At 62.1% G+C, this 26,396-nt stretch overlaps 2 protein-coding genes across 2 annotated transcripts in view; both read right to left on the reverse strand.

Annotated features, from left to right (window-relative positions):
• Positions 1-11,750: 11,750 nt before the first annotated feature.
• Positions 11,751-13,102, reverse strand: FOXL3 (forkhead box L3; the record flags this gene model as incomplete). The annotated part of the gene is made up of 3 exons (XM_079770298.1): positions 11,751-12,131; positions 12,471-12,639; positions 12,996-13,102. The coding sequence occupies 3 exons, from the start codon at positions 13,100-13,102 to the stop codon at positions 11,751-11,753; spliced, it is 657 nt and encodes a 218-aa protein (XP_079626424.1).
• A 6,403-nt stretch (positions 13,103-19,505) lies between these two features.
• FAM20C (FAM20C golgi associated secretory pathway kinase) overlaps positions 19,506-26,396 on the reverse strand; it is a 32,184-nt gene continuing 25,293 nt past the window's right edge. The window contains exons 5-10 of the mRNA XM_079771653.1: positions 26,120-26,235; positions 22,649-22,829; positions 21,942-22,051; positions 21,674-21,755; positions 20,642-20,701; positions 19,506-20,430 (exon numbers count right to left, since the gene is read on the reverse strand). Of these exons, the coding sequence (XP_079627779.1) occupies positions 20,172-20,430; positions 20,642-20,701; positions 21,674-21,755; positions 21,942-22,051; positions 22,649-22,829; positions 26,120-26,235 (808 nt within the window). The 3' untranslated portion in view covers positions 19,506-20,171. The remainder of the gene's footprint in view (positions 20,431-20,641; positions 20,702-21,673; positions 21,756-21,941; positions 22,052-22,648; positions 22,830-26,119; positions 26,236-26,396) is intronic.

The following is a 26,396-nucleotide window of genomic DNA, read 5'->3' on the forward strand; positions in this document are numbered from 1 at the left end:
TCGCGGGGGAGTGGCCGTTAGACACCCGCCTGGGCAGGTGGAGTAGAGCCGCCAGACAACACCCACAGGTGACCGACCGGACAAGCCTGTGAGCGGGGCCCCCGGCTGAGCAGATAGGGCTGCCCGAGGCCCTGAGCGGGGAGTGACCGAATCGCACGGCTGATGAAACGTGTTTAATGCGGAGACCGCACGGGGTTTTAATAAGGGCGACGCGTAATCGCAGACCACCCGAACCTTCCAGTTGTGAGGAGCGTCTCGGTATTTTAAAGGCACAGACGCGAGGCCAGCCCCACGCCCACGGGCGGAGACTGGCTGCCGTGAAAGGACACCCAGGCCCTTGTTAGTAACTGGTGGGGTTTGGGGCTCCCGGCCGGCTTGTTCTCCATGGCTCTCCAGCCTGGAGGTTTCCTCGCCTTCCGCCCACGGGGGGAGGTTTAGCCGCATGTTCTGGAGGGTTGGGACAGAGACAATGAACACGAGGCCACGCCAGCCTCCAGGGCCAGGGAAGACCCATGCCGCCTTCGAGCTGCCTGCTCAGTCCTTTACGGAGAAGCTGCTGTGTGACCTGCCCCAGGGGCAGTGGGCACTTCTGGGAGGTCTTCAGGGGCGTCTGTGGGTGCCAGCCAGCTGGGGGGCGGGGCACAGAGGCAGGCAGCACCCAGGCCTGGGGTGTCCGGGACAACAGGTGCCGAGGTAGGAACCAGCGGCAGCCACAGACAGGGAGCCGGTCAGGACGCATGGGCTGCAAGAAGCAGAAGCCAATCAAGGTGCCCTGACCCAGGGCGGGTGACCAGCTCGGCGCTGAAGTCCCCGGGGCCGGGTCAGGCTCTGCACTCCCATTGTGCAGATGTGGAAACTGAGGCACAGCGGGTGACCAGCTCGGCGCTGAAGTGCCCGGGGTCGGGTCAGGCTCTGCCGCTCCCACTGTGTGGACTGGAGACCGAGGCACAGGATGGGCTCTAAGATCCCACAGCTGAGCCCGGGCAGCCTGGCTCAGTGGTTGAGCGTCGACCTAGGAACCAGGAGGTCACAGTTTGATTCCCGGTCAGGGCACATGCCCGGGTTGTGGGCTCGATCCCCAATGTGGCAGCCGATCAGTGAGTCTCATCATTGATGTTTCTCTCTCTCTCTCTCCCTCTCCTTCCTCTCTGGAAAAAATAAAAATAAAAAATCACATAGCCAACAATTGCAGTCGAGATTCGACCTGGGCATGGGGCACTCAGCACAGGAGGCAGCTGCTCTCAGCAGCGGGTGGAGGACCCTGGCGGCTGGGGCTGTGACGGAGCCGTGGAGGGAGTGGGCTCCGGGGAGACAGCGAGGCCAGCGAGGGTGTTTCCCCAGGCTCCCCGCGATGACCAGGAGTAGTGAGGGCTCGCTGCTAAAAGGTCAAAGGATGACTGGCACACGAAGGTAAATGTATCGGGATTTTACTGAGCTCATTACCGAGTGAGGAAACCAGGGACATGCTGGAACCGGCTCGTGGAGCATTCAAACCACCACATTGTGAGGAGAGAGGAACGCTGAGGCGAGCGCACAGATGCTGCGAAGCAGGCCTGCCCACCGGCCCGCCGTCATCCCCACAGAACCAACCTGATTCCTATGAGCACGAGTCGTGTTATTGTCAGTTTTCGGGGGAGCGGCGGGGGTGGGGGTGGGGGGCTCACAGGGAAGGTGGAGGAAGCGGAAAGAAGGGTGTGCTGGACGGAGCCCATTACAGAGTCTCTCCAGGCTGGCGTGTCCCGCTGGGACGCCCCTCACCCACCCCGCACCCACCCTGCTGAGGGCCTCCTGTCACATAGCGCCCTAGACTCCCAGAAAATCCGTTCCTGCTCACTCTTGGTACAGTGTTAGTGGCTGATGGTGGATTTCCACAGACGCTCTCCAGCGTCTCTCTGGGCACGGCTTTAAAACCAGACACTAAAGGTGTGTCCCCCCTACAGCCCTACTCAGTTTCAAAATTCCTTCAACATCCCCGTTTTAGTTTCATAAAAATTCGCCTGCTGTGCTGGGGACGCCCGTGTGTGTTTCAGTACAAAACTAGGGGGCAGCTTACAATCAGCCGTGGTTTCCCAGCCCCATGGACCCCTCCAAGGGGCAGCTGGGGTGCCAGTTTGAGACCTTCCTGGGGTTCCCCCAAGGAAAGCAGCTCAGAGCCCTGGCCTGGGGTCTCAGCCTGGATGGGGTGACTCCGAGACTGGGTTCACGCTCAGCTGGACCCTCAGGAGAACTTGGAGGAAAAGGGGCCCCTGGGGGCAAACAGGAGCTGGGCACCTGGATCCGAAACCTCTGGGTGCCCCCACCTGACCACAGGGGCCCAGGGTGGGGGGAGGGGGTCAGAGCCCCTGGGCCCAGGGTAGTGTTTCTTCGCTCAGGCTGGAGGACCTGTGCCCACGAAGGGCCAGTCCCCCCACGGGTCCAGCTCCCGCCGGGTCCTCTTTGCGCCCAGGTGCCCTCCAGGTGAGCGCCCTTGTCTGTAACGGGTCCTCCGCGATGATGAAATGAGCGGCAGGTGCGCAGGGCAGGCCTGCGGGCCATGGGCCAACTCCACCGGCAGCCCTCCCGCCGCCCCGCCCCCGCACCCACCACGCTGATTCCATTTCAGGGGTTCGCTGGAGGACCCTGGACCCCAAACCTGGGAGCCAGGCAGTCGGGGGGGCGGGGCCTAGGCCGCGGGGGCGGGATCTGGGCGGGGCCGCTCGTCCCTGCTCAGCCCCTGCCTCACCGCCAGGCCCGTGTCCGGCGCTCTGCTGCCACCTGGTGGCGCCGCGTGCGCGCGCACCTCTGGCCTCACGGGCAGGTGGAAGGCAGAGCCAGGCGCCTTAGGCCCCAAGACAGAGTGGGGTGGTCGCCGTGGGGGCTGCCGGCCTGGACCCGGTGGCAGTGGTGTTTGATGGAGACGTGAATGAGGAGGGGGTGAGCTCATGCCCGGCCAGGGGACAGGGCCCAAAGGCCTGGGGCTGGAAGAGCCAGAGGCCAGTGTGGCTGGACAGGGCAAGTGGGGGGCGGGGAGGGAGGGAAATGGAGGAGAAAGTGGGGTGAGGAGGGGCAGACCCTGCCTCGTGGGGAGCTAGGTGCCTGAGGAGCCTGGAGCGAGGGGGGCAGGGGGAGGGGGGCGTGTGTCCCACTGTGGCTGCAGGTCAGAGACCAGCGGAGTGGGCAGGAAGCGTATGGGCCCTTGCCACCTTTGGTGACTGGGGCCAGCTGGACGCAGGGCTCCGGGAGACGAGACGGCTTGGAAGGGGCTGGCATGGGCTGAAACAAGACAGGATCAAGGCCGACTGCCAGGTGTCAGTCCAAGTCACACACAGGTGTGATGGGCCCGGGCCAGGTGACGTTACCCAGTGGCCCCACTCTGGGCTTCAGGTCACATGAGCGTTATCGCAGTTACTTAGCACAATGGCCAGGGTGTTCCCGGCCTTATCTCGCCGATTGGCAAACAGCCTGTGAGTCAGGATATCGCCTGTTTCAGACTAAGGCAACGGGGCCAGGCTGACAGGCTGTTTCTGTGGCAGGGAGTTCACCCTGCGCGTGTGTGCGTGTGCATGCGTGTGTGCGCGCGCGCGTGTGTGTGTGTGTGTGTGTGTGTGTGCAATTGTTAAATTAAGATATGATTCATGTAACCTAAAGTTCACTATTTTCAAGTGTACAGTTCCGTGATTTTTATGCACTGAGTGGCCAGATTATTATGATCTCTGAACGCATAATAATCTGGCCACTCTGTGTGTGTGTGTGTGTGTGTGTGTGTGTGTGTGTGTGTGTATTAGAGGCCCAGTGCATGAATTCGTGCATGGGTGGGGTCCGGCCAGCCTGGTCAGGGGGAGGGGACATGGGCGGTTGGCCGGCCTGCCTGCTGGTCGGACTCCTGGTTGAGGGGACAATTTGCATATTAGCCTTTTATTATATAGGATATACACTGAGTGGCCAGATTATTATGCGTTCAGGGATCATCATCATCTGGCCACTCGGTGTATATTCACAATGTGACACATCCATCACACTAATTCCAGAACATTTCCGTCACCTTACAAAGCCCCCTCCCATTAATGGTCTCTCCCTGCCTCCCCCCTCCCTTGGCAACCACCCACGTGCTCCTGTCTGTAGATTCGCTGCTCTGCACCTCGTGCAAATGGAACCTCCCACGTGGCCTTGTGCCTGGCTCCCCCCACGGGCCAGGTCTCCCAACTCGTCCAGGTCACAGCCTCTGTCAGTGCTCACTACGTACCTTCTGCGGCTGAATCATGTTCCACGTGTAGATATGCCACCCTTTGCCTATCCAGTTCCTCCTTGCATGGGCATTTGGGTTGCTTCCACGTTTTGGCTGTTGTGGGTAATGCTGCCACGAACACTTGTGTATAGGAGGAAGGAGGGAGGAGGGAGGAGGGAAGAGAGAGGGGGAAGGAAAGGGGAGAAGGGGAAGGGAGGAGGGGAAGGGAGGAGGGGAAGGGAGGAGGGAGACGGGAGGAGGGAGGAGGGAGGAATGAGACTGAGAGGTTATAACTGACAGGAAGAACTTCCTAGGGTATGACTTGGGAAGAAGGAAATTGGCCCAGAAGGGAGGGAGAGGTGCGGGAAGGAGTGGTGAGTGGAATGGCCCTCGTCTGGAACACGGGGCTCAGGGACTCACTGTGGAGACATAGGAAGGACAGTGGAGTCGGGTGAGGAGCACAGATGGAGCTTGAATCAGTCGAGATGCGTAACTGCAAACAGCACCTGTGCCCTGGCCACGTTCAAGCAGAAGGCACCCTCCTTAGGGGTGAATTAGGGAGCTGGCTCTGAGGATGCCACGGAGCCCAGCCCAGCGCGTCTCCGCCCGGCGCCAGGGGTAGGCGGAGGCTCTCAGAGGGGCTGGCGTTCCGAGGACAGTTCTTTGTTGTGTGGGACAGTCTTGTTTATTGCCAAACGGCTAACATCCCTAGTCCGCACCCAACACTGCACACACTTCCAGGCTGTGTGAGAACCGAGGCGGAGGCCGCAGAGAGCCTGAGGCACCGGGAGGCGGCCCAGCCCCGCTGACAGGGCCGCCCCCGCTGCACCTGCCCCGAGGACAGGTCCCCACTCCTGTGGACACCCCGGTCACTCACAGATTCCGTGACTGAGCGGGCACCTGTTCGGAAACGCCTAGCATGCGTGAGTAGGAGCCCATGTTCACGTTTCCTGAGAAGGCGGAAACCGTGAGGCAGGGCACCACCCAGGCCGGGCGCTGGCTCAGATGCGGGGTCTCTGACCTACGGCCACGGCCCCGCTCTCGGCTCTGCATCGTGAGCCAAGGAACGTGGACGTCGGGCACATGTTCTAGAGACGCACTCACTCCCCGAGTGGCCGCCTGGTGTGGATCTCGGGTCCCGGGCCCGTGTGCTCCCTGTGGGACCAGAGCAAGGCTGGCTCCCTCGGGGCTTTCCTTTCCAACAACAGAAAACGAGTCTGCGTCGACGTTAGAATCAGACGTTTGCTGGACGACCGGTCGCCCTGCCCCTAATTACCTCGCAATCACGAGAACAGGCATTTGACATTTCCCTTTGATTTACGGAGGAAGCTTTCCCTCCCGGGCTGGCTGCTTCCCTCGGCCCCTCCTCGAAAGGGGCTCTCCGTGGGGACCCCGAGCACCCTGCCACCGGCCCCAGGAGGCGGTCCACCTGGGAGCTCCCAGGTGCATGCATTTCCTGGCACCGAAAGGACCGGAAAGATGTTTGCGTTGAGGGATGGGGACACGCTGGTGTGGCTTCACCTGACCAAACTTTTCCACAGGCCAGTGCGGGGCTGAGATTCCTCCTGAGTGAGTGCTGTGGGCAGGTCTGGGGTCCCCCCATTCCAGGACTGGGTAATGGGGTCCCTCCATTCCAGGACTGGGTAATGGGGTCCCCCCATTCCAGGACTGGGTAATGGGGTCCCCCCATTCCAGGACTGGGTAATGGGGTCCCCCATTCCAGGACTGGGTAATGGGGTCCCCCCATGCCAGGACTGGGTAATGGGGTCCCTCCATGCTAGGACTGGGTAATGGGGTCCCTCCATGCTAGGACTGGATAATGGGCTCCCTCCATGCTAGGACTGGATAATGGGGTCCCTCCATGCTAGGACTGGGTAGTGGGGTCCCCTGTTCCATGACTGGATAGTGGGGTCCCCTGTTCCATGACTGGATAGTGGGGTGCCCCATTCCATGGCTGGATAATGGGGTGCCCCATTCCATGACTGGATAATGGGGTCCCCCTGTTCCAGGACTAGGTAGTGGGGTCCCCCAGTTCCAGGACTGGGTAGTGGGGTCCCCTGTTGCAGTACTGAGTAGTGGGGTCCCCTGTTTGAGGACTGGGTAATGGGGTCCCCTGGTTCCAGAGCTAGGTAATGGAGTCCCCTGGTAATGGGGTCCCTAGAGGGGCAACCCCTAGGCAGGGAGAGGGGGACTTCACGCCCAGCAGGACAGTTTGGGGGTGCTTGGCTCCTGGGCCTGGCTCAACCCCCATCCTGGGCCCAGACCACCCCTGGCAGAGGGGCTGTCAGCGCTGCAGATGAAGCTGGGGTCCCTACGCCCGCCTGTCACCTCCCCTGGGCTGAGACTCAGCAGCCAGTTCCTGGCCAACACCTGGCCCAGTCGGTGAATTAAACAGGAAACAGTTCCCATCGCCTCAGGAACGGAAGACACACGTGGCCCTCGTGGTGCCTGGAACATTCTGCTCCAGGCCTGGACTTCTCGGGGTGTGTCCAGGACACACTCACCCTGGGTGCAGGACACGGACCCCACGCCTGCCCCTGGGGTAGTCGTGCGGGTACCTTAGCCACCCAGCCACGCGGCCTGGTGCATCTGTATCCTGGGCGACGCGGCGTCCCGCCCAGTGCTGGAGCCTGTTGTGGCCCCTCCTAGGAGCGTGGGCACCAGGGAGGCCTGGATGGACCTGGCGTGGAAGCCGAGGAGACCTCTGTGAGGCTGAGCCGAATCTGATGTCTCTCTCTCCTCCCCTTCCTCTCTCTCTAAAATCAATGGAAACATGTCCTCGGGTGAGGATTAACTAATCTATATATATATGTAAACTAGAGGCCCGGTGCACGAAAATATGTGCAAGAGTAGGCCTTCCTTCGCCTGGCTGCGGGCGCCGGCTTCCCTCCGGCCCCGGCTTGGTCAGGAAGGACGTCCAGAAGACGTCAGGTCTAATTAGCATATTACCCTTTTATTATTATAGAAGCCCAAGTGACCATTGGACCAAGGGACCCCACCAGTACATGAATCCGTGCACCAGGCCTCGGAAATAAAAAGACAGAGCAGGTCTGACTTTCCTCTTCTCGCCCCAAACTCGGACAAGAATGTGGTGTCCCCTGGACCAGACCCGCCTTCCTGCTGTCAGGCTGGAGCCTGGGAGCCAACTAGGTTTGGAGGGTGAGGCCGGGTGCGGAGAACTCGCTGTGGGGGATGCAGAGGGTGCCAGCCAGTCCCCTGGGACGAGGGGTGCATGTGGTGAGCAGGTGGATGGAAACAGCTGTGTGACACCCGACCCACAACACGGGGTGGCACCTCCATGGTGACCACCCAGGGACCAGCCTCTGTCCCCTCCTCGGCGGGTGCGGGAGAATTCGCCATCCCACGCCCCTCCCTGGTGCCCCCCCTGGTGCCCGTCCAAGGTGCCCATTGGAGGTGCCGTCCACGGTGCCCGTCGGCAATGCTGCATCCCCACAGGGCACAGAGGGGAGTTGAACAAAGTTCGTACGTTCCCACCCAGTTCCCTTTTCTGTCTGGGAACGGCATGGCCCGCACGGCTGTTGATTACAAGTCTCAGTGCAGGTTCCAGCCGAGTGAGCATCCTATTTGGACCCTGGGCCCCACGGCACCAGGAGCGGCAGAAGTCAATTGCACAGAGCGCACGGGGACGCTAATTTGGGCAGCAGCCCCGACAAGCTGCGCCCGTGGGTGGGAGGACCCGTCTCTCCAGCAGAGCCACGGAGGAGGCCCATTTACATGCAGCACACTGGTATTTTTAACAGGCGAAAGCACATGGTTTTGCAAATGTTTATGAATCATTCGTGTGGCTGAACACAGAATCACATTGCAGGTATGGACTGTGTGCACTTCCCCTTCCCTGCTTCCTCTGGTCCCAGGGGGGCAGTGTGGACCCCAAAAGGCCACTGAAGGCATTAGGCTGCATGGGGTCTGCACCCTCATCCGGTTCCAGGATTAGGGGTCCCTGGCGCTCAGGGGTCAAGTGGTGGCCACAGCTACTGTATGGTGTGTGAGCTCAGGTAAGTCAGCTGGCATGGAGGCCACATTAACCAAGGTAAAGTGCCCAGGATGTGGGAGGTGATTGTCCTGCAGGAGATGCATGTCAAAGGTTAAAGAAATGGGGTGTTTGGCTGGACTCAGGGGCTCCTTCCTGCACCTCCTGCCAGCCACACTGGCTTCGCTCTTTTCTGCAAACCCCTCCCCCGTTCCTTCCCACCTCAGGAGTTCCTCTCACTGCCCTCCCCCCAAATGCCCTTTCCTGTGGCATGGCCGCCCCTGCTGGTCCTGGAGGGCCCTGCCCAAGCCCAGTCCAGCTGGCTGCTATGCCCACGGTGAGCTGCCCCTTCAGCACCTGGGCAGGGCCTGCTCCTGGCAGCATGGGGTGAGAAAGTCCGAGTCACTCAGTGGCGGCTTCCTGTGCACGTGGCTAGGACACAGTTGGGGCCTCTGGTTCATAATGGCACACAGCGCCGAGCACAGCTCACAGATGTCTGCTGATGGAGTGAAGAAACAGCCTCAATTCGCTCGATTAAGGGAGGAAAGACCCAGGAACCAGGAGGTCACAGTTCGATTCCTGGTCAGGGCACATGCCCGGGTTGTGGGTCGATCCCCAGAGTGGAGCGTGCAGGAGGCAGCAATTAGTGATTCTCTCTCATCATGGATGTTTCTCTCTCTCTCTCTCTCTCTCTCTCTCTCTCTCTCTCCCCCTTCCTCTCTGAAATCAATAAAAATATATTTAAAAATATATATATCCTATATAATAAAAGCCTAATATGCAAATCGACTGAACGGCAGAACAACTGGTTGCTATGATGCACATTGACCACCAGGGGGCAGATGCTCAATGCAGGAGCTGCCCCCAGCCTGCAGGCCCCAGGTCAGCCAAGGCGGGTGCCAGTGGGGGCCCCCTGATCACCCCGTCGGTCGCCTCCCAGATCGGCCCTGACCGCCAGCCAGGCCTAGGGACCTTACCTGTGCATGAATTTCGTGCACCAGGCCTCTAGTATATATATTTATAAAACAAGAAAAGGGGCGGGGGAGGAAGGAACTTGGAGAGAAATGAGGTCTCTCTGCTGCCCAGGGAGATGGGCCAGGACAGCAGCTCGGTGTGACGGGAAGTGTCCGACCGGGTGCTGTGGCTGAGGGAGGCCTCCCTGGGGAGCCCCAGGGTCTAGGGAGGAGATGAGCCCCACCCAAGGCTGCTGCACACTCACACACCTGCCCACGCTATGGACCCTCGGCCCTGCCCCTGCACCTGGGGCGGGTCCCCCTGCCTGGCCCTGCAGCCCCAGCTCGAGAGGAGGGACACCCCACTGTTTCCAGGTCCCGGACCCAAAAACTTTGCTCCGACGCGGGAACCTGCACGCGTCTCCAGTAACTCCCGCTCGTAGCGCCTCAGACTTTGCTAATGGAAACCTGGTGATCCATGACTGTGAGTGGCAGACACCTGCTCCGGGTAACGTGGCATAATGTACGTATCGGTGATCAATCAGCGGATTTGCAAGAGAGGCATAAACCACTTAATTATAATTATGCCGGCACGTCGGCATGGCGGCGGCGACATTTGAATAGGTCAGAGGCAGCCCTCGCCGTGGTGTTGTTTGGTATTAAATGCCACTCACTCTCGGGGCTGGGAGCCCTTCCGAAGTCGCAGGATACCACGCGCTGGCAAATTGAAAATGTCCCTTCGCTTTTACAAACATGATTGATATCCTCTGCAGAACAAATGTTACACCTTGTAGTGCACGGATCCCGCCGCTGGGGCCGCCCCTGCTCCGGGCAGCCGGGGTCGTGTGCCCAGGAACGGGCGGGCGGAGGTGCCCAGCAGCACCCAGCTCCTCCCCAGGCCAGGCCTCCAGAGATGGTCTCTTCCAGGCAAAGGCTTCCCTCACCAACAAAGCACAGGAATAGAGCAAGAACCCGGGAGAAAAACGCAAATTTTATTTGCTCGGTTGGTAGCAGAAAAATAGATCTTCAGAGGCTCCAGATGCCATAATACCTATGCCTGCTTCATGTCACCATCCATGTACATGTATGTACAGCACAATGTGCTGTGTTCACTACCCACATACACATATGTACAGCATAACCTGAAACATGTCACCACCCAGGTACACGTATTTATGTACAGCCTGCTTCATGTCACCATCCAGATTATATCTGGTATCGTTTAAAACAATGCTTTTTGCACAGCCAACGAGGGATATAAATAAGACGAATGCGGGCAGTCACACAACACACACCTCCGAGGCACACGCACACACAGGTGCACACGCCTGCACCTGGCCCAGCCGCTGCTCTAGACGGGGGACGAGAGTGAGCCTGGCCTCCCAGGCTGGTGTGCAGACCAGCCGGGAGGGCAGATGCTGCAGCTGGCAGGGCCGGGTGTCCGAGGGGTGCTGGCGGGGGGTGTGGGCCGACACCGTGGAGCAGCCGGCCTCTCTCCCGGAACAATTAAAGAAGCACCGGGAGGCTCTGTTTACAGGGAGAGGGGGGAGTCCTCGACTTAAGGAAACCAGGCTCTGACCGGGAGGAAGTGGGGCGGGTGCCTTCATTTACTCTCATCCGCCTTCCAGAGTTCCACGAAGCAACCATGAATTCCCCGCCTCCTGGGTGTGTTTGCGTTTACAAAATTAGCCAATCGTCGTCATCGAGTGAATCAGATTAGGTGCCATCCACCCTCGTGTTCAAATTAAGCCACAGATAGCAATCAACTGCAAAATGGGCTGGTGAAAAAGGGTAAGATTGTTCAAACAGGTTCACTGTACACAACTGTGGTTTTTTAAATGTCCCTCTCTGCACAGTGATTAAATAATTTACATTTACAAAGGTGGTGTGCCCACCTCCAGTGCTCGGAATGGTGCACACCGCACAGTGGAGGGGGCTCTGGCTCCACCGGCTATGATGGAACCGCCGGCTATGATGTCACCGCCGGCTATGACGTCACGGGTGGATGGCACCTGACTGAATGGGCACTAACTCCTCTCAGAAGAATCAGGAAAGTGAGCTTTGCCTCCACGTTGTCCGGGACTTGGACCCCTGTTTCTCCCTCCCTCCCCGCTCCCTTCTGTCTTTCCTGTAAAAAGTGCATGGAACGTCCTAGAGTCAGCAGATACCCTGCCCACAACCGAAGGTGTGTCCGTCCCTCACAGGGGCCCGGCCAGAACCGGCCGCAGTCAGGCCCATTAGATGCTCCCTGACTCTCACGAGAGCGACTGGCAGTCGGTGTGGCCGCCGGTGGCTGAGTGAGCGGACCCAGGGCTGTTCCCATTCCCTGTGCGGACGGACAGACGGACGGGAGGGCGACTCCAGAGCAAACCCTCAGGTGCAGCCGGGACCGCGCTCTGGGGGCTGAGCCAGCACCGCCAAGCCACGCGCACCTGCCCCAGGTCAGCCTCCCTCCAACCCAGGCTCCTCTCGGACCCAGCGCGTCTGCAGGTTTGCAAGGTGCCGGCCGAGCCTCGCTTCTCGGCTTCACGTGTGACTGAAATCACCCCGAAGACGCCAGGTGGACGGGGCCAGCCCCGCGGGGAGGAGCAGCCTCGCCCCCTCACAGGGTCCGACAGGGGAGGCTCGTGGGCTGGGCCCCCTGCCCGCCGCGGGGCGACCCGGGCCTGAGGACGCGGTCGGGGGAGGAGAGGATGTAGTCGATGCTGAACTTGATGCCCTGGTGCGGCGCCTTCCCCGGGGCGGGGCCGGCGGGGGGCGGGGACTCCCTGCGGGGGACGGGGGACCTGGGGGCGCAGGACGGCCCCTGCGGCCCCTCCGCGCCCCCCGCGCGCGCCCCCCGCGCCCCCTCGCGCGTGGCCCCGCGCCGCCTGCGCCGCCGCCGGTAGTTGCCGTCCTCGAACAGGTCCCGCAGCGACGCGCAGCCGCCCGCGAGCGTCCAGTAGCTGCCCTTGCCCTTCCCGGGGCCCTCGGCCCGCGGCACCTGCGCGGCAGCGGCGGAGGCTCAGCGCGGGCCGGCTCGGTGCCCCCCTCCCGCCGCCTCTGGGCGCCTAGGGCGCAGGGCACGTCCCTGTCCCTGGGGGGTGGGGGGTCGCCCATCAGCAGGTGGGGGAGCCCCGTTTGCTGCCGCTCCCCCCCCCCCTCCATCAGACCTGGCCCCGGTGTCCCCGAGCCTGCGAGGGGGGCTGAGGGGGGCTGAGGGGGCGAGGACGGGCGGGGGGCGGACACGGGGGCTCAGGGGGCGCTCAGGGGACTGGGGTGGCGGTGACGGGGGGGGGCGCTCCGGGGGTGGAAGGGGCGGGGGCGGGGACTGGGGACCCACCTTGACGAAGCAGCTGTTGAGCGACAGGTTGTGGCGGATGGAGTTCTGCCAGGCGCGCTGGTTGGCGCGGTAGAAGGGGAACCGGCGCATGATGAAGTCGTAGATGCCCGACAGGGTCACCCTGCCCGCCGGGCTCTGCTGAATGGCCATGGCGATCAGCGCGATGTAGCTGCAAACGGGGCGCGTCAGGCCCGCGGGGCGCAGGAGGGGCCCCCAGGCAGCGCCTCTGGGCGCGGGTCCCCTCCAGAGGCCACCGCGCTGGTCCGTCCCCCGCGCCCGGTTGGAAGGGGAGGGCGCTGAGGGCTGCGGGCGGGGGGAGTGATCCCTGGGGCTCCCTGCTCCCCGCTTTGTCCCGACCCCAGAGGCTCCCTCCCGGGGCCTGGGAAGTTGGGAGAAAAGGTGGGGACGGGAGCGTCCCTTCTCTGAGCCCCGCCCCCCAGGGAGGAAGCTCTTCCGTCGCCGGCAGGTCCTGGCGGCAGGTCCTGACTGTCCGCGTCCCCGCGCCCCCCTCCGACCCGGGGTCACCTGTACGCGGGCCGCGTGAGCCGCTTCTCGTCGTCCGCGCTGCCGGCCGGGTAGTCGTCGGCGTCGTAGTTGAAGCAGTTGTAGGGGTACTGCGAGCTGTCGAACATCCTGGCGCCGCCGCCTCCCCGCGCGCCCGGCTCAGGTCTGTGCGCACGTCCTGGCGGGCGACGCCGACGGCAGCTCTGCACTGCGGGGTGCTCTCCGCCAGAGCTGGGATCTGGGCTCCTGGGGTCCCCACCCGTCACCACCCCGTTCTCTGGCGTCCAATCCCGGCGCGGGGGAGCGAGCGGGGCTCTCGGTGACCCGCTGACTGGGCAGAGAGAGGCAGGATGGGCGCTGGGTGGTCCCACGGGCGGGGCGGGCGGGGCGGGGTGCGCACCGCGGCCTCCCCTCCCTGCCATTGCGCTTCCCGCCCTGCGCGGCCCCGGAGTCCGGGGCTGGTCCTCCCCGCTCCCTGCGCCAGCGGATGTCTCCCGGGAGCTCCTTTGTCCCCGTGCCCTGGGCGCCTGGGGACGCGCCGGTCTTCCCGGAGTGGACCCTGGGAGTGGACCCTGGACTGCCAGGCCACAGCCAGGGCGCCTGCCGCCCTCCCCGCCAGTCTCAGCCCCTCTCAGCCGGAGCAGCGGGTCCAGTTGGGAAGGGCGCCCCGCAGGTGTGCCCCTGCCTGGATCAGAGCCTGTTCAGACACACGTGCCCCCCCCCAGCCCTGTGTCCCCCCACGCGGTCTCTTACTGCCCGGAGGGTGCCTGCTCTAGGGACCCCAGGCCGGGCTCAGCCCCGTGGCTGGGTCTGCGCTGTACCCAGCTCCCGTGTGCCTGGGCAGCCACGCCACCAACCGCTGCCCCTCCCTGGTGCCAACGCCCGTCCAGGTGTGTGCGAAGGCAGGGGTGCAGGACATGTGGTGGGAAGTCAGGTGGGACCCCACCCTGGCTGGGGGAGCGGGGCTTTGCCTCACCCTGGCTGTGCCCCTCAAAGGCATTTCCACGGATAGTCGGCAGTGCTCTGAGCGTGTCTGTGAATCGGCCTGAGGCCAGGAAGCCTGGGTAGAATTCTCCGGAAAGTTCTCCCTTGGACACAGCACCCTTAGCTCAGAACGACCGGTTCCCCCAGAGCACCCGGTGCTGCCCCTGGGCTGGTTGGCATCGCCCTGGGGTTGGCCAGACGTCAGTTGGGAAACGGTAACAGGTCCATGGGGTCTCTGTGTTTTATTGGTCACAACAGCCTGGCATCTACAAACATCTCACAATTTAAACCTCAACTTAAAAACCCTGCGAGCTCCGGGCCGGTTGAGCTCAGTGGCTGGGTGTCATCTCGTGCACCAGGAGGTCGCGGTTTGATTCCCAGTCAGGGCACAGGCCGGGGTGTGGGCTCCATCCCCGTGGGGCGTGCAGGAGGCAGCCGATGGGTGTTTGTCTGTCATCCATCTTTCTCTCTCTCCTCTCCTTTCCTCTCTCTCCAAAATCAATAAAAACAGATTTGAAATCGTTTAAAAAGCAACTAAATAAGATAAAAACCCCGCCCCTTCCAGAGCAGAACCCCAGGTGCCGAGGCTGCGGGGTGTCGCTCACACGGGCACCAGTCACCCCTTAGCGTTTGAGGGACAGAACCCCATCACCTCCCCTCCGCTGGGGTTTTCTTTGCCGAATGGTGAGGCCACAGCCACTCACCTGCCAGCCCTCCCCCTCCTCTTCCTCTGCTTCCTCCCTCTGAGCAGCGGTGAGCTTCCTGGGAGCCCAGGGTCAGGCAGAGCCAAGGAGACGACAGCACAGGCCTGTCCCCACCCGCCAGCACCCGTGGCCGCGTGCTCTGGTGTAAAGTAGTGAAGTCAGGACGCCAGCCCCTGGAGAGGCAGCAGCACTTGCTACCCTACCCAGGCTCCCAGGTCCTGGCAGTGCCTCCTGGGACCCACCCAGACCAGACCTTGGGGGCGGGGAATCCAAGTTGGCTCCCCCCACTCCAGGTAAAGATGCCCCTGAGCACAGGCACCTTCTGCACAGTGCTTGTCCCGTCCCCCGTGTGGGGGCCCACCTCCCGCGTCAAGGCTGCGCACCGGCCCCTAAGGCACCGAGGACGGAACCCAAGCCTGGCCCACAGCTGCGGGCGATCAGCTCTGACTAGGAGCTGAGCTCTCATTACCAACCGCTCCCCTGCCCCCCTCCCCGCCCCCCCCCCCCCAGTGAAAAACACTGAAGTAGAAACAGTGGGAGACGAGAGGTGCCCGCCTCCCAGCTGCCAGCTGTCTGTGCGGGAACCGGGTCCCAAACCCCACGATGCACTTGGTGACAGCCCTGGCGGATCCTGCTGCTTGTACCAAGGCGGCTGGTTCTGCCGGAGTCTGTGGCACAGGCAGCTGGTCCTTCCGCCGGTGCAGGGCCTTCCCTTGTCCCGTCGGGCTGACCCCTGGGAACTGCCTCTACACCTGGGCCTGGGGTCTGGGGGCTCCTGGGTCACCTGCCAGCTGCTTCCAAACCCACCAAGAGGAAGAGCCGTTTATTTGAGCTCAACAAAGACAGAGCCCCTCAGAGGAGGACAGAGTCGCAGGCAGCCAGCTGAGCTTACCTGCCGGCCCCGCATGAGAAGGAGGGCAAACGTCGGGGTCCCGAAGCCCATGCAAGTGCCCAGGACGTGCACGGCACGTTTCCTGAGCAATTACCGTGTCAGCTCTGCTGTGGGTTGTTGTTTTTTAAAATATGTTTTTATTGATTTTAAATATACTTTTTAAATTGATTTCAGAGAGGAAGGGAGAGGGAGAGAGATAGAAACGTCAATGATGAGAGAGAATCATTGATTGCTGCCTCCTGCACGCCCCCCACTGGGGATTGAGCCCGAAACCCAGGGCTGGGAACGGAGATGGATTCCCACAGCCCCTCAGGCCTGTGCCCTGACCAGGAATCGAACCCTGACCTGGTTCCTGGGTCCTGGGTCCTGGTTCGACCATGGAGCCATGCCACCGGGCTGCTCTGAGTTCTTACCGCACATGAACCCACGCGACCCACCGGCACCTCCAGGTGAACAGACTGCTCAGCGTCACACCTCGTATCTGCAAAGCCAGGTTACTGAACGGACCTTTACCCCCTAGAAAAAGATCTGGGAGACGTCGCCCTGAATTAGAACAATGTGACCTCTGGGGATAGGACGGTGGAGTCTGGATGCATAAGGACAGGGTACTTCTCGTGTAATGAAGTGACCTGTGAATTCACTGTGATTTCTGTCATATTTTCTATTGCTTGGCGGCTTCACCTGCCACCACTATGGACACACTCAGCGGAATAGCAAGAGCCCTGAGGGCCACCTGAGCCAACCCTGGAAGGCAGGATGGCAGCTGGAGCTGGGGGCTGGCAGGACCTGCTGGTGGCAGCCTGGGGGCCCATCTGCCCACGGCTGAGGGTCCTTGCATCCTCTGTGCTCTGACATCCTGGCTGTGGACACACCCCCCCCCCCCCCCCCGGCCCCCTAAGCAGGGACCCAGCTGTGGCCTCCCTGCCCTGCCTTCCCAGGCTCTCCTCCAGGTGGCGCCAGGGGACTGGGCGTGGGTAGTGCCCTCAGTGTGGCCTCCCGCGCAGGGTGACTGCAGGGCACCTCTGGCCAGTGTAGCTGGGGAAGGCAGAGTTGGGCCCCTGTGGGCCCTGGGCGAGGCTGACTGGAGCCCCACAGCAACCTGCCCCCGACCTGGGCTGGCTCTGGTGTGCACCCCACGCTGCCCGACCCCACAGCGACAGGGACACAGCTGGCCCTGAGGCCCCTCCCCCGCTGCTGTCATGGCTTCTCCCTACTCACCCCGTTAGAGCTGCAGGCGGGAGCTTCTCCGCCCCCACCCCCTCCGTCTCTCCCCTGAGATGAGATGGACACTGAGCCCAGTTCCCAGAGGCCTGGGCCCTGCTGGCAGTTCTCTCAGCCCACAGACCCCTCCTTCCAAATGCAAGTCCCCTCTGTGCATATGGGGACCCCCAGCACACATGGGGGGCTTGTCCCTCCGTTCTCCCAACAGAGGCCTGAGGTCTGCTTTCCTCCCTCACCCACAACCAGGCCTCCCCGCCACCCACAGCAAAGGGTCCAGGCCCCTGGGTGGGGGTGTGGCCGATGCAGCTGGGCAGGCTGAGGGGAGGCTGAGGGCAGGCTGAGGGCAGGCGGTGGGCAGGTGGTGGGCGTGCAGGCGGTGGGGCAGCTGGGCACCCCGTAGGCGAGGCAGCACCCCAGGGGGTGGCTGGGAGCCCGGCAAAGGCCCCTGGGTCCTTCACCTGTGTGGCCTGCACTTTGGGGGTCTGGCCCCAGGAGTCTGTGAATTTGCCTTCCTCCCAGGTCACTGCGAGGCAGGTACGCGTGGGCGCCGGGGAGGGCCCAGCTGTCCACCGAGGTGGCCATTGTCTGCAGCCGCGGTGGGCGACCTGGTCCTCGTCCATCTCAGACTTCTGGATGAGGGCTGGGACTGGAGGTGCGTTCCCACAGCCCCTCACGCATCCTGTGCCCACAGCCCACCGGGAGGGGTCACGCAGGGGTCACCTTGAGTTACTGTTCATTCTAGCTGCCCTCAGAGCCACCCCCCCTCTGCTGGCCTCTTTTTTTATTTAATATATTTTTTATTGATTTCAGAGAGGAGAGGGGGTGAGAGGTAGAAACATCCATGATGAAAGAGAATCATGGATCGGCTGCTTCCTGCACACCCCCCACTGGGGATCACGACTGCAACCCGGGCATGTGCCCTGACCGGAATCGAACCTGTGACCTCCTGGTTCCTAGGTTGATGCTCCACCACTGAGCCACGCGGGCCGGGCTCTGCTGGGTTCTTGATTCTCCAAAGTGAGACCCAAGCCGACCGAGAGAGGGGGTTGGTTTCATTTCTCCCTGTGGGGTGACTTACGTAATGATGTTTGAATTCTTACCCATGTGTCTCCCTGGGCCCTCTGGCTAGATGCTGCCCTAATTGTGGACAAAGCAGGCTGCTCAGCTCTCGCAGGGAAGCGTGCGTTCACCACAAGGAATTTGAAAGTCCTTTTCTTCATCTAGTTCGACCCCCTCAGCCCAGGTTCACGTGTCCTCCCCTCCGTCTCTCCTCCACACGGTCCACAGGAGTCCCGGGTGGGAGGCTGGGCGCACTGGGCTGGCGTTCTTGGGCTGCCATGTGGAGCGGGCTCTTGAATTTGAAGATGGAAAAGGGGTCAGTGTGACGCGACTCATTCCATCCAGCTGTCAGGCAGAGACAGGTCCCAAACACCATTCCCCGTGCTGAGCTCAGGGAAGTCCACACTAGTCAGAGCCTCGGTTTAGACAGCTGTAAAATGGGCACAACAGGGTAGCAAGTCCACCGGCCACGCAATTCCAGGAGAACATGGCCGGAGGGTGCCTTGATAGCCCAGGCCTGAGCCGGCGGGAGGCCATGCATCCTGGCCGCACGGCTGACCCTGCCCGGAGGCCCGCCACTCACTCTGACCACCAGCAGCTCGGACTGCACTTTGAATTTGATACAAAGGAACACGGTGTAAAGTCTAACGTTCCAGATGGAACCATGGACACCAGACCTGCTCCTCCACCTCATCCCCGTTCCTGCAGCGAAACGGGAGACGGGACCTGGACAGATGGGGCCTGGACAGACGGGACCTGGACAGACGGGCCGCTCCCCGCTGCGGGGCTGGTGCGAAGGAGGCGAGTGCTCGGCTGGGCAGGAAGACTGGGGACAGGCTCTGGGGCCACTGATCACACACGCCATCCACACGCATCACGCCATCCACACACATCACACCATCCACACACATCACGCCATCCACACGCATCACGCCATCCACACGCATCACGCCATCCACGCCCTTTGGACACTGCCCAGCCTGGTGCTCGTCGGCTCTGCTGTGTGGGTGAGGCTGCTGTCGGAGCTCAGCCCGGGTCCCAGGGATCCTAAACTCCTGAGCCCCCGTTTCCCCATCTGTAAAGTGAGGAAACTAATGCTGACCTTGTGGCTCGGCTCAGACCAGAAACGCTTGGGGCCGGGCTGCAGGGGTGAGGAGGAAGTAAAAGGCGGGAGGGGCTAGGACTTCCAGACTGCCCCGGGGACTCTAGTGCTTTGAGAACCCCGAGGCCCACCTGACCCCCGGGCAGGGGGGGTGCTTTGGCGACCGTTGGAATGAGCCTGGAGCCGCCCAGGCAGGGCTCGCTGCGGCCAGGTGTCCCCCGTGGCCAGCAGGTGAGGGAAGCGTTTGGTTGGGGGCCTGGATCTCTTGGGCCATCCTTCCTGCGGCCACCACTGTCCCTGATCCACTGGGTACACACTTGCCCACCCGATGCCACCTTCTGTGGCCGGCCTGTGCTTGGGAGAATCTCCACCACTCTCAGCGTTGGCCCCACCAGGCGTGGGGCAGGGGCAGCCCCCACGCCCACCCCGCCCACCCCCGCCCTTGGAGAGAGCTCAGGCGTTACTCTGGGCCCCTCCTGCCAGCCCAGGTGCTTGGCCACCTGGACACTTCGGAAGCCAGGGCTGAGGCCCTGCCCAGCGCCAGGACTTGCTTCTCTGGAGGGCGGGCAGCTGGGTTCAGGGTAAGAGGGACCTGGGCCCCAACACACGTTTGCTGTATCTTTATTGCACTTGTATCACATTGCAACTATTCCACAACAATGCACCGGGGGTAGGGCCCCGGGCGACACGTTCACACGTTCACACGAGCCTCCATCGAAGCTGAGCCGAGCCCTCGGCCGCCTCCTGTAAGGTCCCGGGCACTGGAGGGCGGCGCTGAGAAACAATAGCTGGTCATTTCGTCACTGAGCACATGTGAGTGTCCGTCCATCCACGCGAGTACTGCTGGCCTCAGGAGCCGGGGTCGCAGAGGGCCTCCCAGTGTGGCCGGGAAGGGGGGGAAGGAGAGTTTTTGTTTTAAGTTAAGTCCAGAGCGCGAGAGCCTTGGTGGGGAGCTGGCGGAGGGTGGCTCTCCCGTGAATCTGGGGTCTGGTCTCTGTTTATATACAATATCGTCTGAGTATAAATACAAAACAGCAAGTAAAGGCTCCCTTCCGTACAAAGGGTGGTCGCCTGCCGCCAGGCCGCCTCTGTCCGTCAGCCGCGTGCTCCCTCCATAGCCACTTCATTTTGAAAGCGAATGGAACGTGTCCTGCGGACCCACGGCTGGAGGACCCCACGGCCGAGTCAGCTTGGGCGTCGTGTCCGTCCCCGGCACCAGCCGGCGGCTGTGGTCACTACCTGTCGGTGGAGCCTCTGTGCCCAGGGTTCAGGGGGTCCAGGTCGTCCTGCACCACGTGGCCCAGCCCGTCCTTCTCCACGCAGGTACCCACGGCCTGCAGCACCAGGCGCAGCCGCCGGTCCAGGGCCTGCAGGTGCGGCTGGAACAGCACAGGCGCCACCCGGTCCTGCCGCAGGGACTCAGCCATCAGCAGGCTCAGCTTGTACTCCTCCTTGGCCAGCAGCTGCAGCCGCAGGTAGGTGGACTTCCGGATCCTGTGGGAGGAGGGAGACCTCAGGTGGGGACAGCCGAGGGCAAGGGCCGCCCCAGCCCTCAGCGCGTGGCCCTGCCTCTCAGAGGCACAACCAGGAGATGGGTGGTCCTGTGGGCCCCCAGGCACCCGTCACCCAGGCAGACGCTGGGGAAGCAGGGACAGAGTCCCCACTCGGCTCAGCACACCTGGCTGAGCAGGGCGGAGGGCAGTACCTGCAGCACTGTTGTAAAGGCACCAGAATGGAAAGCTCGTCATGGGAGTATTTCCCAAACCTGCAGGAAGGAAAGCAGACTGTCCAGGGGTGGCCGCAGGAACCCCGTGTGCAGAGCCTGCGGCCCCGGCAGCCACAGGGACAGGAGCTGGGGTGAGCTGACGCAGAGCCTGGGGCGGCAGGTGCCTGCGTTCTGGGCTGCGAGCCCCAAGGTCCTAGGAAGGCTGAGTGGACAGCATCGGGGATCAGCTGGGTCCGCACAGCAGCACCTCTTACAGCTGGGAACGCATGGCCCCATCTGTGAACCTCCAGGTGCCCAAAGCTGGCCTCAGACACCCACAGCCTTAGCCATCTGAAATGGGGTCCCCACATGCACACCCCTTCCCCGTGCACCAGGGACTGCCCCTCATGGCCCCGACCGGGAGAGCCGATGTCCTGCCTGCTGCCCCCGCTTCCTACGTGCAGGGCAGACGCCCCGCCTGCTCCTCACAGCCCTGCCTCCGTGGCCAGCAATCTCTTTGGGCCTCAGTTTCCCCAGAACAACATGTGGTAGAGCAGAGCCCAGCTCATTGAGAAGTAGGTGAGATACCATGACGTCATGCACCCTCCTGCCCACGGGGCCCTCATCACACAATGGGCCTTGGGGATGGCCCTGTCCCTCCTTCCGGGGCGGGGCTCCGGGAGGCGGGGCTCCGGGAGGCGGGGCTCCGGGAGGCGGGGCTCCGGGAGGCGGGGCTCCGGGAGGCGGGGCTCCGGGAGGCGGGGCTCCGGGAGGCGGGGCTCCGGGAGGCGGGGCTCCGGGAGGCGGGGCTCCGGGAGGCGGGGCTCCGGGAGGCGGGGCTCCGGGAGGCGGGGCTCCGGGAGGCGGGGCTCCGGGAGGCGGGGCTCCGGGAGGCGGGGCTCCGGGAGGCGGGGCTCCGGGAGGCGGGGCTCCGGGAGGCGGGGCTCCGGGAGGCGGGGCTCCGGGAGGCGGGGCTCCGGGAGGCGGGGCTCCGGGAGGCGGGGCTCCGGGAGGCTTGACGGCCAGGCTCACCCTCTCCCGTTGTCCAGGTGGATGATGAAGGTGTCGTTCCCAAACTTCTCGAAAGTCTCGTAGTGATGGCGATCCATGTTCCCTGCGGAGAAGAGCAACCGGGGTCACGTCCGCCGCGGCTCCGAGGCGGCTGCCTTCCCCCCCCAAGTCTGACCCCACGCCCTCATCACGAGCTAAAGCAGGGACTCGGGCCTCTTCAAACTGCGGCCTGGCCTGCAGCTCTGGGCCGCGTCGCACCAGGGCCGGACGAACAGCCCGCGGGACGCACCCATGAGGAAGTCGAAGATGGTCATGTCCATGATGTCCAGGATGCGGTGGCTGCTGTCGTACGGGGGTGTCTGCTTCACCGCGTTGCAGTAGTCGGGGTCCACTTCCCACCTGCAGGGAGCCCGTGTGAGCGGCGGCCCGGCTTGGGCTTGCAGAAACGGTGTCACTATAAAACCAGCGTCTTCGCACTGACACACCCACGGAGGCTGAGGCTGCCTCGCAGGCGGACGGCCCGGGAGGTGATGAAGCCACGCCTCCCGCCCTGGATTGGCCACCCCTGGAGGCCACCTCAGCCCTGGTGCCAGGCTTCTGGAGGCCACTCTTAGAAAGAGGCCGGGCACCTCACTCACAGGCCTCGGGGGCTAAGAGGACGGGGTGTTTCTCCAGCAGGAGGGACAAGCGGGGCGGGAGGGACGGACGCCGTGTCTGGACACTGAGGGGCCGTGGTTCCAGAGCCCCAGGGGACAGGCAGCACCCCTTGGAGGCCACGTCTAATTCTCAGCGTAAGGACGCCCCTCCCGACCGCCAATCACGCGGTGGCCGTCACACATGGGGCAGGGCCTCTCACACCCATGTGGCCATGGGCGAGGCCCCGGGCCCCTCTGAGCTCGTCTTCCTGCTGCCAGTGGAGAGAAGCAAGACCTCCCTGACCCCGGACCATCGGGGCCTGGCCCAGGGCTGCCGTGGCCACACTCAGCCCACACTCACTCCGCCTTCTTGCGTTTGTGGTACGAGCGTCGCCACGGGTTCCGCCACGTCTTCCTCTTGGCCAGGGACAGGTCCGGCAGGAAGGCCGCCAGCGAGCCCTCGATCTGGTCCGGCTTCCCGCACAGGGCGTGCTCCGTGGAGCAGTAGTAGGAGCACTCCCCGTAGAAGCAGACGTTGTTGGCTGGTGGCAGAGGGCGCGGCTGGTTAGTGGGTCCTCGGAGCCGGGGCCTTCCCCGCACTCTCAGATGCATCTCAGCAAACCCTCCAACCCCAGGCTACAGAAAGGGGAGGCCCAGAGAGGGCAGCACACCTTCCCGAGGCCACACAGCTGTGGGTGTGAGTTAGGATCTGAACCCAGGTTCTTTCTGCTCACCCTCAACATTAAGGGACTGGAGTGAATGGGAATCCTGGAGTCCATGTTCAACAGCTTAAAAAAGGCATTCGTACTATTGAGAACGTGAAGAGACAATCCACGGAGTGGGGAGAATGTTTGCAAACCACATACCTCATCAGGACCTAGTATTTATCACATACAAACAACTCTTGCAGCTCAACGTTAAAAAGATAAATAACCCAATTAATCAATGGACAAAGGAGTTCAGTGGATGTTTCTCCAAAGAAGACCTACAGATGGCCAGCGAGGATGGGAAAGGATCTCAACATCAGCCACTAGAGAAACCAATCAAGTCCACTCCGCAGCGAGGCCCACTTCACACCCACGCGATCGTCATGATCATCAGAACAGACAGCGGGCGTCCTTGGGACGTGGAGACGTTAGAACCTAACACAGTGCTGGTGGCTACATGAAATGGAGCAGCCGCTGGGAACGCAGTAGGATGTTTCCTCAAAACGTTAGACACAGAGTACCCACCAGACCCAGCATTGCCACCCCCATGCACACGCCCCGAGAAGTGAACACAGGTGTGCACACAGCATGTAGCTGACGTCCACAGCAGCTCTGTTCCCAGCAGTGGAAGACTGGAAGCACACCACACGTCCATCAAGTGATGAACGGTACACACAGGTGGTCCATCCACACCACGGAGCACCAGGTGACCTCATACCCGCAGCACATGACCTCACACCCGCACCACGGAGCAGCAGGTGACCTCATACCCGCAGCACATGACCTCACACCCGCACCACATGACCTCACACCCGCACCAATGACCTCACACCCGCACCACATGACCTCACACCCACACCACATGACCTTACACCCGCACCACATGACCTCACACCCGCACCAATGACCTCACACCCGCACCACATGACCTCACACCCGCACCACATGACCTCACACCCGCACCACGGAGCAGCAGAAGACCTCACACCCGCACCACATGACCTCACACCCGCACCACGGAGCAGCAGAAGACCTCACACCCGCACCACATGACCTCACACCCATACCACATGACCTCACACCCGCACCACATGACCTCACACCCGCACCACATGACCTCACACCCGCACCACGGAGCAGCAGGCGACCTCACACCCACACCACATGACCTCACACCCGCACCACATGACCTCACACCCGCACCACGGAGCAGCAGGCGACCTCACATCTGCAACACATGACCTCACACCTGCACCACGGAGCACCAGGCGACCTCACACCTGCAACACATGACCTCACACCTGCACCACGGAGCAACAGGCGACCTCACACCCACAGCACATGCTGAGACCACGCAGCTGTGCGTGTGAGTGAGGATCTGAATCCAGGTTCCTCCGTGCACCCTCACCACTAAGGGACCGGAGTCTGTGGACATCCTAGTCAGTGCACCAGGTGACCCTATAAGGAGTGAGGCTCACACACTCACTACACGTGAATGAACTTGAAAGCATGGTGCCCAGCAAGCGAAGTCAGACCCAAAGGGGCCGCACATTGTGTGACTCTATTTATGTGAAACGTCCAGGACAGGCAGATCCAGACAGAAATACTGATGGAGCCAGGGACTGGGGGGAGGGGACACCTGGGGTGACTGCTAACAGGCAGGGCTTCCTTCTGAGAGAGGGAAACGGTCTGGAATTGGATTGTGGGGATGGTGTACAACACAGTGAGATGTTTTAAAAACCTCTGAATGGTGCACTTCAAAATGGTGAAGTTTACGACATATGAATCATCTATATATATAAAAGCCTAGCCCTAACCAGTTTGGCTCAGTGGATAGAGCGTCGGCCTGCGGACTGAAGGGTCCCAGGTTCGATTCCAGTCAAGGGCATGTACCTTGGTTGCAGGCACATCCCCCATGGGGGGTGTGCAGGAGGCAGCTGATTGATGTTTCTCTCTCATTGATGTTTCTAACTCTCTATCCCTCTCCCTTCCTCTCTGTAAAAAATCAATAAAATATATTTTAAAAAATTAAAATAAAAGCCTAAGCGACCGTTCAACTGGTAGCTATGACGCGCACTGACCACCAGGGGGCAGACGCTCAACACACAGGCATGGAAACAAGGAACAAACTGATGAATCTCAGAGGGCAAGGGGGAGAGGGGAGAGGGGAAGAGATTAACTGAAGATCTATATGCATACTTGAGGCCTGGTGCACGGATTTGGTGGGGTCTCTGAGATTGGCCTGCAGGGACCGGGCCAAAATGGGCAATCCGACATCACCAGAGGGATCCTGGATTGCGAGAGGGCGCAGGCCAGGCCAAGAGACCCCACCAGTGCATGGATCCGTGCACCGGGCCTCTAGTGTCTCAATAAAGACGAGTAATTTAGAAACTGCACTTGGCCTGTTGCCCAGACCCACTCGCTGCCACAGCCCTCGGCGTCGCGTCTCTGATCATGCCGACCGCGCCCACCAGCCTGTGTATTCACTCACGGGGCCCCGTGCTCATGACTCATCACTTTGTGGAGAAACACTCAGGGGCCTGGGGTGTGTAGAAACATGGGAGCCAGAACCCGACCCCACGGCACGTTCTCGGCCCCTCTGACCCTGCTCTGCGGACCGAGACAGTCTCTCAGGTGCACTGAGGTGAGAGGCCGACGGAACCGAGACCACGGCTGCCGGGGAAGGATGATGCCGACGGCTGAACTAGGGGGCGCCACATGGAACTGGTGTTACTGCCTTAAGTTTTGAAACTTTAAAATACGTGTCACTAGAAACATCGCAATGAAAGTTGCACAAAGAAGTGGCCAGGAGCAGCCACACAGCCTGGGCAGCGGGGAGAGGTGGTCCCAGGTGTGGCCGGCCTGGACCCTGGCTGCACTACTGGGAGGAGATTCCGGGAGCCTGGGGCTTTCCAAAATGGATTCCTTTTGCCTTTGAACAAAGCAGGTGGTAGATGTCACCTCTATGCCCGCCCAGGGGACTGACGGGACAGGAAAGCACGTGGGAGGGCACAGGCGGGGTCAGAGGGACCTGCCGGCTGGAGACCGTCCTCGACACAACCCCTCACAGGTCACCGAGCCCCCGTCCCCGTGCAGCCAGCAGGGGGCTTCCCGGGCGCACTTACCTGGGGAGATGAAGAAGGTTCGCCACAGCTTCTTGTCCCGCGTGACATCCCGGATCTCCCTGGTCATGTTGACCATCCTGCCGGCCACGGGGGGGACGCGGCGGAAGTCCAGGATCCTGCCGGGAAGGGCATGGGGGGTGTTATCTGAGCCCTGTGGCTGCCCCAGGTGGCACCGAGGAAATATGTCTGTCTCTGCCTCGGGCCCTGGTTTCCGTCTGGTCTGCGGGGGGCTCTGCATTGTCACCAGCCTGAGTAACGTCACGCTGCGGGCCCAGGG

The sequence above is a fragment of the Cnephaeus nilssonii genome (assembly GCF_951640355.1).
Source record: "Cnephaeus nilssonii genome assembly, chromosome: 5".
Classification (NCBI taxonomy): Eukaryota; Metazoa; Chordata; class Mammalia; order Chiroptera; family Vespertilionidae; genus Cnephaeus; species Cnephaeus nilssonii.